Genomic DNA, 12,005 nt, shown 5'->3' with positions numbered 1-12,005 from the left:
CACTTCCTGTCCGCAAACGCCCTCGCTTTTTCCTTCTTTTGGTTTGAATGTCCATTGACTAGATAATGGCCTTATTGGAAAGCAGCCTGTAGTTCAACTCTGTAGTTCAGTCAGATTGGTCTTTCTGAAAATTGTGTGATTTGAGGAAGTAGTAATGTGTCCTAAACAGGAAGTACTAATGGTCCTGCTCTGTCTGTTTTAGAGCCATACTTTGTGAGTGCTGTGGAATGGGGGCCGCATGTCTACTTCTTTTTCAGAGAGATGGCCATGGAGTTCAACTACCTGGAGAAGGTGAGATAATGGTAGTCTCTTGATTCTCAGGTTTTCATCATGAGGAAAAGACCACAATATTTTCACATGTGTCTCCTGTGGAGTTTCAGAAGAGATCTAAACAATGTTAGTCAGCACTCAGAAGGCAGCTCTATTCCTATTATGGGAACAGGGATTGATTATAGGCATATATGGCTCTATGAAGAAACTGTAACATCCATGGAACTTTTTTACTGCACATAAGATTCTAAGAAATAAAATGAAAGATTCTTTGGGGAACCCAAAATGGTGGTTTTATGGCATCGAAACCCCCTTCTGGAACCTTTATTTTTAAGAGCGTATTAACTCAAAATTTTGTAGCTCTATACTCTTACTCTATGTTAAATATTGTCATTTGTGTCTATTTTAATGTCTCCTGAGGAATTTTAGTTTGGTTCCTCTTGCTTTAAACAGTAGGATGATGCTAATAATATCAAGATCCTGGGTTTGATTCCCTGGGAAATGATAAAATGTATACTTTGGTACGCAAGTTACTTTGGATGAAAACATCTGCCAAATGGATGAATATAAATATAGAATTCCTGAGCTACAAACGAGACAATTGGAGTAAAATCTTCCTGTGGGAGATCAGCGGTGGATAGATCAGGAACAAATGGTGGAAGTAATCTGAAATTGTGTTACCGTATGTCCAGTCTGGCAATATTATTCAAACGTCAATACTAACTACTGTATTTCCAGTCAGACAGTGTTATGACCTTTTCCTTGTTTTTGCGTTGAATGTTTTATTTAATAATCCTGCCCTATAAAGCTATTTTGAATGTAATTTAGGCACACACACACATTTTTTTTTCTGTTGTTGTTTTTCAGGGTAACTGAAATACCATCCGTCATATCATTTACTGAAAACTGAGAAAAACAGAATAACAAGGGTTCCTTTTATGTGAGAATTAGCAATGCAAGACTTCTGCAAGAACAGAATTGTGCTTGCGCAAGCATTTTATACTGCCGGACCTCGAGGAGAACAAAAAACCCACTATGCTTTGGAATCAGCTCCTCTGAAATCGCTAGGCGAACCCGTTTTAGGGAATGCTGACATTTTCATGAATTAATTTATATTAGCTTACCCATTTTACACAGACTAGCTACTCTCCAAAATCTTCTTAAAATCCACAAGGATTAAAAGATTTGGGGCTTTTTTGGAAAGGATTCAGTACTGTTTGATGTATGTTTTATCGAAATGCTTTAAAATTCATAATTAATATCTGTTCAATTCATTTTCTCTGACCTTAGGTGGTTGTTTCTCGTGTGGCACGCGTATGCAAAGCTGATCAAGGCGGTTCACAGCGTGTGCTGGAAAAGCAGTGGACGTCCTTCCTGAAAGCTCGGCTGAACTGCTCAATCCCAGGAGACTCGCACTTTTACTTCAACCTCCTGCATTCCACCAGTCCCATCATCCACATGCATGGCAGGGATATCATCCTCGCCGTCTTCTCCACACCCTCCAACAGGTGGGTCTCAATTTTCAAAAGCTAGCGCTGACGAATCCAGTTCTCGACAGCAGTCGAGAAATGAGAAAAGAGCCACCCACGATGCATATTGCACACAAAAATGGCAGGGACTGGCTTAAATCACTAGCTTCTCTCTGATTGGCTGGCTTCCAGTTAACCAGGAGTCATGGTGCACTGGTTTTTATCACTCTTCTACTGAGAAAAAGTTGTGTTTGCAAGCTTCTAGGCTCCAAAAATGGGTTCAGAAGTTTGGGGTCAGTAATAATTTTTTTTTAAAGAAACAATACTTTTATTCATCAGACAGATTTTGTTGGAAACATTTAATAATAATTTCATTTTAAATAAAAAATAAACTAACTAAACGGTTCAGAAGTTTGGGGTCAGTAAGATTTTTTTTTAAAGAAACAAATACTTTTATTCATCAAGGATGCATTAAATTGATCAAAAGTAACATTTGCATTGCTACAGAAACTGTGAAGAATAAATTAAAAAGAAATCCCCATCTATTCATCAAAGAATCCTGAAAAATATCACTGACCAAATCAGCATATTAAAATGATTTATGAAGGATCATGTGACACTGAAGACTGGAGTAATGGCTGCTGAAAACTGAGCTTTGACATCACATACTTTGCATTCTAAAATACATGAAAATAGAAAACAGCTATTTCAAATCCGAATGTGTTTTTGATTAAATAAATACAGTTTTATTGAGCATAAGAGACTTTAATGCTCAAAAACATAAACAAATACTACCAACCCCAAATTTTTGAATGGTAGTGTACATAGTCCAACCTGTTCTACAAAAAAAAAAAAACTTTTACATACAGTACTGGCAAAGTGGGCAGCACTTAGCCAAAATAAATTGCAATTCAGACCTTTACATTGCAAGTGTGGCTAAACCAGACTAAGAACCACCAGATTCAAAGCCGACTATGAATCTCTAGAGATAAACTCCCAAATATAGTGCATTGGCAGCCTCATTGATTGACAGTTGAGCTGGAAATATCACAGCCTGGTGGCAACAGCGGAGCACTGGGAAACGGGTACAATCGCTCTGGGTTTAGGTCGTCCTGTGGGATAATGGGTGAAAAACCACTGAATATAGAACACTGGTGCGACACTGCAGGGAATATTATTGCAGGTTTTAATGGCATGTGGAGAGGCGCTGCAAGAGAACAGGAGTGGAAGATGGAGATTGATGTATGAATGAGGAATGGAACTGATGTGGGTAGACGTACACATGCTGACAGACTGTCACCAAGATGTCACACTTAGAGAGGAAAGCAACAACAAAACATATATTTTTGGGATCAGGGAGCAAGTGCATGTTTTGACAGAGTTTGCAGGAAATAATTACAGGAAAGAATGTGAGAACACAAGAAGTGAAGACGCTGAAAGAGTCATTGCTAAATACAGGGGGGAAATACAGAGGAGAGAAATAACGGTGTGTGTGATTGAACACACAAAGATAATAAAAAAATGACCACATCACAACCAAAAATCAAAATTTCTCAAAAACACACACAAAAACCTAATAAAATTAATGAAATGACTGAATTTCTACAAATAACATCCAAAAACATACAAAAAAAAACAAAAAGTAAATACTTAATTAAGACTTTCATTTAGCAAGAATGCATTAAAATGATCAAATTGATATAGCTAATAACTTTCAATTAAAGTTCTAAAAATGATCAAAGTAGTAAAGATATTTATGTGTGGATTTGTATTTCCAGTACTTTCATTCAAAAAGAATAAAACAAAATTTCTTGGGTAAAAAATAGCACAAGTGATAATACTATGAAGTAATAGTGCATATTTTATGTTTAAAAACAGAATTAGAATGATTTTCTGTGATCAAGAGTTGAAAGTAAAGGATATTTACATTTTTTTTTAAATGTTACAAATATATATATAATCTATTTCCAGTAAATGTATATATATTAGATATATTATCAACCTTTCTATTCATAAAAGAAATACGACCCATCCTACAATTGCGCCCCTAAAAAGGTTGTGTTCATTTATGTTTTGGGTACTCCATTTGCACCAATTTGCGTTTCGTGTAGCTCAGTATTAATACCTTGATAGCACAACTATCATTTCGATAAAAATACGTGCACAAAAAATCATAATTTAGCATGATTTCATAGGTTTATTTATGTGTGGTCATTCGAAAATAAGCCTCCTATAAAATATGTACGAATGAGATCTGAAGGCATTTAATAAACGTGCACTGAATGACTTATAATTTCAAAATAGCTTATTTTTGAAAACGTTAAAGTAAAAATAGGTCGTAAAGGTGCTTGCAAAGACCTATATGGTCGTTTTTTGTTGGAGGACAGGCTATATATATATATATATATATATAGTAATAAATTTTAATATTTCACATTACTATTTTACTGTATTTTTATTAAATAAATGGTGCATTGATGATCATTTACATTTTTATTATATCCATTAGTGGTGTGAAATATTAACATTTACTAATATTAAATGACTGCAAAGGTAATCTAAATGTAAAATGATTACAACCATTTTTTTTTCTGAGTGAATAATGACTCAAATTTTAGATTCTTCCTCAGTTGAAAATTCATTTCATGTCTGGGTGAGCTATGTCTACAGTGTGTACAAGAGCATGCATGATGGGTGAGACCTGTGTGTGTGTGTGTGTGTGTGTGTGTGTGTGTGTGTGTGTGTGTGTGTGTGTGTGTGTGTGTGTGTGTGTGTGTGTGTGTGTGTGTGTGTGTGTGACAAATGAAGTGCAATAGAGCACCCTCTGAATGATGGAGAAAGGGCAGGACTCCCAGCATGCAAATGTGTATTTGTGTCAGAGCAGGGGCCAAACCTCAGCAAATGCCAACTCTAATAACATCTCAGTCTGCTAATGGCCGCTTTGGGGGTGGTGGGGGGAGATATTCGCTCAAGGACGAATGAATGAGGTGGTCAATAATAGCCCACATTTTCCCCCACCTCTCCTTCACAAGAGTTAAAAAACTGACTCTTATCTGTGAGGGTTCGTCTGCTCTGTTCTTATCCGGAGGGCATAGATCCACGGTGGACTCAGTTAGAGATGGTGGCAGGGAACATCCAGCTGTACAAGCATTCCTGTCTGCAGCTGCAGTCCTCTATAAACAGCGCAGGGGGCTTCACCAGCCTGCCGGGAGGATATGTGGTCTGTTAAAGAGCTCTCAGACAAATTGCCGGGACTGGTTAGTGCGTGGCAGACGCAGCAGCAGGGGAGGACTATGGGAATGAGAGGAGGGCATGTTGGGATGTGGTTGAGATGGGTCTAAGTATTATGGGAAGGAGAATAATAAAGTGCTTAAAAAGCAGTGACTCATGCTGAATAGAAAGTGGTTAACAGGTCAATTCTGTGGATTTTGAACATTTTGCCAGTTTCTCATAAATTCTGATTATTAAATTCTAAATCTTATTTAAAATATTCATGCTCAGTTTTTCAGAATAAGGTAAGCTAGGTGTCATGGTTATTATTGCTTATACTTTGGGTTAGGCATTTTTTGTAATGCTTTGTAGGATGTGTAGTTGTTCCTTAATAGAAGACATTATATGTACTGTAGTTTTATATTTTTCTTGCTGTTCTGATTTTCATATGTTTTACCATTTAAAAGTCTGGAGTCGGTAAGATTTTGTAATGTTTTTGATAGAAGTCACTTGTTCACCGAGGCTGCATTTAATTGTTCTAAAAATACAGTAAAAAACAGTAATATTGTGAAATATTATTACAATTTCAAATAACTGTTTTCTGTTTTAACATATTTTAAAATTTTATTTATTTCTGCGATGGCAAAGATGTTCCTCTAGTCTTTAATTATTAGTATTAATTTCTTTTAAAAAATTACTGACACCAAACTTTTGAAGGGTTGTGTCCTTTTTTGCTTCAAATCAAAGTTTGCAATGCTGTAATTCATTTCAGAGGTGGTTGGTTTAGTTCATGGCTTGAAACTCTTTGTGGAATGTTATTACATACATTTGGAGAAAATGAATGGGAACAATACTTCCAGAAACCAAGACTGGAAAAATGAGTCATTATTGCACTCCATTTTACTTTCCTGTAGTTTTCTTTTTCTTTCTTTTTTTTTCTTATGCACATAGACTGTAGTAGATGAAAGGAAATCACTGGGAAGAAAAGGGAGGAACTTGCATTGCACACATGAGCCCCACAGCTCATTGAGTCAAAGCATGTGCTAGGGTGTTGAGGATGTTTTCCAGGGCTTGCTTTTCTAGGTGTTATTGCTGTTTTTGCAATTGTGTCTTTCTTACCCAAAACTTTAGAACATTAGGATATGTGCATTTTTCATCTTTAATCATCTGCCAAGCAAAAATAAGTCAGATTGCCACAAAATTTGAGGTATCAAGCTTGAACCCAGACACCAATAAACTGTTTCACTCTGACAAAAACATAGCAAGCAGAAGGGAGGTGTTTGCTTCTCATTTGAGCTCCTGATGCTTCGAGGTGTGGAGCCTAGGCTCCAAGCAGGGCAGGAGAGATAGGGTGAGATTGTTGTAAATGAGAGGCTGCAGGTGAGATCATCCTCTCAGTGGATCATGGTGGATACAGAGTTCAGATTGAAGGGAAAATAAAAGAAGGCCCGAATCTGCTGGAGAGGCACACGCTCAGGTTTGAAGCAGCTGAGGGACGTGTAAAGAGAGAGTGGAGACAGCAAGGGCTCATAAAGGTGAAGAGGAAGTACAGGAATGAGCAGCGGAGAAGTGTTTTGACAGAGCTCAAATATGAGATGCACAGAAAGAGACATAAAGGAACTTTTCTGTTTAGCTGTAGCAGACCACACAGTAATTCAATCAGATTGCCTTCACTGATCTTTGAGTTTGACACACACACACACACACACACACACACACACACACACACACACACACACACACACACACACACACACACATATATATAGTAAAAATTTGTTTCAAGTGATGGTTCACTCAAAAATAATAATTCTGTCATAATTTACTCAACCTCATGTCATTCCAAATTTTTCATATTATGTAAAACAGGATTTTCCCTCCTCCTTCCCCAGCCAACGCTGCAAAAAATCTTCTTAGTATTTTTGTTATATTTTCCAGTTCCAATATCTAAAGATCAAGATAAAGATACATTTACTTGAGAAGCAACATATAAAATATGAGGACTTGTTTTCAGAGAATTTATCTTTATTATGAGTGTTTTCTTACTGCACTGGCAGATTTTTTTCTCTTGCCTAAAACAAGTAAAAAATGAGTTAAAATTCTGCTGATGCAGTAAGACTAAATAAAACTATATTCGAGATACAGTCAGTCTTAATATTTTATGAAATGTTGCTTCTCAAGTAAATTTAGTAATTTTTGGAAAATAATCTTCTGAAATGTGTCATTTAGAAATCTTCATGATATTGAGGTCACAATCAGGAGCTACTAACTGTTATAACAGTTATTTTATTTCATTATTTACATTAATGTTTGGGAGTAGAAAATTGTCATGTAAAGCTGAATTACAAATGTTAGAAAGTTGACCATCACTGTAAGTGGACTAATAATAAAATGTAATAAAACAAATAGGACATTTAACAGATTAAGTAAGGCACAATAAAAAAAATCATATTTGTGTTGTGTTTGTGTATGAAATAAGATTGGCTAACACTTTAGAACTATTCACTACATTTACATTTACATTAATGCATTTAGCAGACGCTTTTATCCAAAGTGACTTACAGTGCATTCAGGTTACACATGTGTTCCCTGGGAATTGAACCCACAACCATATTACTAGCATATAGACTGTTTATTAGTACTTATAAAGCTCACATTAATGCCTTATTCTGCATTTTACATCCCTTAATCCTACCTAATACCTATAAACATAACTACTACAACCGCTACCTTATTTATTATCAATAATCCACTAATTAGCAGTATGTTTAGGGAAAACTGTGAATATGTTCCCTAATGTAAAGTGTTACCTAAATTGGTATATGAAAGAAATTTTATTAGAAACATACATAAGATGTATAAGTTACGAAACGAAATTCTGTTTTTAAAAGGGTTCATGTTCTGCCACTGCTTCAAGTTGTTCACCTGTCAGGCCTTTTGGAGTGTCTGCAGTGTGTCAGACTGATGACATTGATGATCAGGCTGATATGGGCCTAATGAGGTCTTGTCAGAAAATTGCCTGACTTATGTTTAAGTCCTGTCACCGTGTCTGCTGAATCTGAACAGTTTCAGCACTGTCAATCAGAAGGTCATTCTCAGCTGCTATCTGGCCTACGGCTTTACACACGCACATACAAACCCACTACAGGGTAAAACCGGTAGACATGTGACAGATGTGTCCCACAATGCTATTGGAGACAGCTGTTTATCCTCGCTTCTGCCCCTGAGCTTTACAGAATCTCACATTAACTCCCTCCCAAACCCAGCAAGCCACACTCAAGCATGCCTACATGGACCAACAAAGCCCAGATCAACATGGGCGACTTTGTGTGGGTGTCACTCTTTCCGGACCTTAACTTGCCATCCAGACACCTCTCAGAGTCATTCATTGGATCTCATAAAATCCTGGAACGTAAAGTTAGTGTGTGCAGTCTGTTTTCAAAGCAGAAGGTGATGTTCTGCATCTGAGTTTTAGCACGAGAAGATTGTGAGAGATATAGAGCTCAAGAGAGTGATGCAGAGGGAGTGAACGACTCGCCTGTGTCAAGGATGCAACAGAATACAGCTGTGGCTTGTACTTACAAAGTATGTCAGTGCCAGGAAATCTGAGGAGGAAAGAGAGAGAGAGAGCGAGAGAGAGAGTGGGCGTAAACGCGAACTGAACTGACTCACCCTGCATGACTCTCTGTTCTCTCTTAAGAAAGTCTTTAAGTGCTGAAAGCTGTCGCTTCTCCGGAGACAAATCACTTCAGGACAGTTCAGAGATTGAAGCTCTGTTTCGCAGGAGGAGGAAAGAGAGGTGCTCTCACTAACCAGATTTCCATCCACATATTTTTATGCAAATTTTGAGATATTGCATCAAAAAATGCTGTGGAGAAACCGTGAGATGTCTGAGGTTCACAAAATATGCATAAAAAACAAATAGTTCTGCTCGTGCATTTACATACCTCTTGCAGATTATGCAAGATGTTAATAATTTTAACAAAATAATTTTTTTTTTTTTTTTTGGTGCTGGCCTGAATAAGCTGTGTCACATAACAGATGTTTACATATTATACACACTCTTAAAACTAAAGGTTCTTTGTTTGCATCAGTGGTTCAATTAAGAACCTTAAACATCCATGGAAACTTTCATTTTCTGCATATTTGAACCCTTTCCAACAGTGACTGTATGATTATGACATCCATCTTTCACACTGAGGACAATTGAGGAACTCATACACAACTATTACAAAAGGTGAAAGAAATTACTGACGCTCAAGAAGGAAACATTAAGAGCTGGGGGGGCTGGACATTTTGAACAGGATTTTGATTAAAGATCATATTTTTTCATTTAGTACTGCCCTTCAGAAACCACAAGACATTTAGGTTTCCCAGAAAACCAAACAAGTGCAATTTACACTGTTAATCCAATGGATAAACTTTACACCCCCAGGCTCTTAATGCATCATGTTGCCTTCTTGAGCATCAGTGAATTTTTTCATTCCCTGCATGACACATCACATACAACTATATTTTATAGAGACAATTTTATTTTATTCAGTTAACGGTTATTGTGCCATTTTAGTGTTGTGTGTTACCCTGATGGTGTTTGAGTGTGTGACCTTGCACATCGTCTATACATGAGTCTTGGCCATGGTTTATGGACAGGCACCTTATGAAGAATTCTGACTCATCATGTGGTTTCTATTGTGCCACTTGTATTATTACTGGAGAAATCCAAGTATGTTTCTCACAGTTGCATTTGTGTACCGCTGCATTCTTGAATAGATCCTCTGTGGGAGGAAAAGGTCAGTGAGTGGAAGAGCTTCCAGTCACCCAAGGTTTCCGGTGACAGCTCTGGACAATATTCTCTGTTCTGTTTGCCTTGAAACGTCTGTCCAACAACACACTGTAAAGATCTATTCAAAGCTGTCAACTGATGTGTTTTCGACATGTTTGTGATAAATTAAATCCTTTTTGTGTTGGAAGCCTCCTCCAGCTCAGAGCAGTATCATGGAAAAAGAGCAGGTCTGAGGATATCATGTAATAAGAACAATTATGCTGTATTTTTGCAGTATTCCTGGCTCTGCAGTGTGTGCTTTCGACATGGAGCTGCTGGCCGGAGTGTTTGATGGAAGATTTAAAGAGCAGAAATCGCCTGAGTCGATATGGACACCTGTCCCAGATGAGGTTTTGCCCAAACCAAGGTATTGAATGAAATGACATTTACAACTCTAGAGATTGTTTTATGTCCTCAAATGCCAACCTGCAGTGAAAAAGTTTATAATAATGTGCTGTGTTTGTGAATTTCTCAGGCCGGGTGGTTGTGCCGTGCAAGGCTCCAAGTACAATTCCTCCAATTCTTTCCCTGATGACATGTTAACTTTTGTCAAGACCCATCCGCTAATGGATGAAGCCGTCCCATCACTTGGTCAGAGACCATGGATTGTTAGGACCATGGTCAGGTGAGGACAATTTTCTCTTAGATCTGTTTGTATAGGCATGGCAGATTGTAGATTTGGAACGAAGTAATCATCTGTGATTGGCTTACAGCTGTGTATGTTTCACAGCCTACATCCTTCATAGGTGAACACTGCTGTGATTGTCAAAAAGGCATAAATACTCAGTACATATCAAACAATCTGTAATTACAGACAAAGCAATAGTGATCACGTAATAAAAACAGTTACTCACACTTGTGCGTTGCAGCATTACTGTCGGACTCAATAACGCCGGCACAGCATCATCTTTTAGTTTCAGTCTTTCAGAGTCAAATTGTGCTTTGTTTGTAAATGAATGCGCAGTAAAATGAAGTGAACAAAGGACCAAGTTCTTATTGATGTGGTCTGGAACTTCATTAAAAATAATTTTCATCCACTCTTTCTCAATGTTGGGAATAGAAGGAAAGCAATGCAAAGACTGCCAAATGTTTTTCCACAGCTTGGCACTGAACAGCATCCTGTTGTCTTCGGAGCTATCTGTATAGTTTGAGTTCTTCTTTTTCCTCTCTCCTTCTTTACATTACGTAAATGAATCAGTGGGTGGGGCTAAACAGGCAGCGTTGTAGAAGCACGCGTTGATCATCTTCTGCGGAGGCGGTGTCTAGTCGCACTTTTACAATATAGAGTGGCACATTCCACTAGCTTTTTGCAGATTGGCTTCAATATAAGCTGTTTTTAGACTAACAAGAAAGTTTTGAGCTCTAAATCTTACAGGATGTTTTTATAGTACAATGTCAAAAAAATCAAGGGAACTTTGATTTCTCAGTTCATGACCCCTTTAAAACATGCCTTCAAGACATGATGGTTTCTGGTTTGTCATTGGTCTAAATTGGACTAGTGCTTCTAGACGAGCTATCAAGTCAACCTTCTAGACTACCAAGAAATGACTTCAACCAAGCTCAGAACTCAGATTCTTCACAAACTAGAAGCAAAGGAACCCATATTGTGCATTAAATTTAGATGCTTACTTCTCCCCATCATTCTTTTCTTCATTAAGATCCATGCTAAACATTTGACCGACCGGCTGTGACGTCTGCTAGCATTAGTATCTGTCCAATCTCAGTCTTCAGACTATGGGATTCCAGCAGCTGGGGTTTCTCAGCATCCCACAGGGCACAATAAGATTATAGTGACAAGTTTTTTGTGTCATTTCAAACACTCTGGGAGATCGTCCTATTTTAGTGAGCTGAATCATTCTAGTAGAGCAGTTTTGGCAGTTTCCTCAAGATATGCTTTTTGGATTTGTGCATTTTGTTATTTTGGCATGAGGTTTTGGTTTACAATTTAATACCTTGTTTCCTCTCAGCCTCATTTGAGAATGAATTCAGTTGTCTTCTGTCACTTTCAGATACCAGCTCAACAAAATGGTGGTAGACACAAATGCTGGTCCTTATGGCAACCAGACAGTCCTCTTTCTGGGTTCCAGCCGAGGGACCATCCTTAAATTCCTCGTCACCCCCAACAGAGATAACACCGTGACCAACAGCAACATATTCCTCGAGGAACTTGAAGGCTACAACCCAGACAGGTAGAGGTTAATGCTGAAACACGTGCTTTGGTGATTGTTTTATGC

At 37.7% G+C, this 12,005-nt stretch overlaps 1 protein-coding gene across 2 annotated transcripts in view; it reads left to right on the top strand.

Annotated features, from left to right (window-relative positions):
* The window catches only part of sema6bb (sema domain, transmembrane domain (TM), and cytoplasmic domain, (semaphorin) 6Bb), a 118,870-nt gene that overhangs the window by 81,133 nt on the left and 25,732 nt on the right, over positions 1 to 12,005 (top strand). For both annotated transcript variants that reach the window (XM_042728905.1, XM_042728906.1), the window contains exons 9-13: positions 203 to 291; positions 1,561 to 1,778; positions 10,007 to 10,138; positions 10,247 to 10,396; positions 11,781 to 11,960. In XM_042728905.1, the coding sequence (XP_042584839.1) occupies positions 203 to 291; positions 1,561 to 1,778; positions 10,007 to 10,138; positions 10,247 to 10,396; positions 11,781 to 11,960 (769 nt within the window). The remainder of the gene's footprint in view (positions 1 to 202; positions 292 to 1,560; positions 1,779 to 10,006; positions 10,139 to 10,246; positions 10,397 to 11,780; positions 11,961 to 12,005) is intronic.

The sequence above is a fragment of the Cyprinus carpio genome, chromosome B8, assembly GCF_018340385.1.
Source record: "Cyprinus carpio isolate SPL01 chromosome B8, ASM1834038v1, whole genome shotgun sequence".
In the NCBI taxonomy this organism is placed as follows: Eukaryota; Metazoa; Chordata; class Actinopteri; order Cypriniformes; family Cyprinidae; genus Cyprinus; species Cyprinus carpio.
Note: the sequence above shows the minus strand (reverse complement) of the source record. Positions and strands in the feature narration are given on the sequence as shown.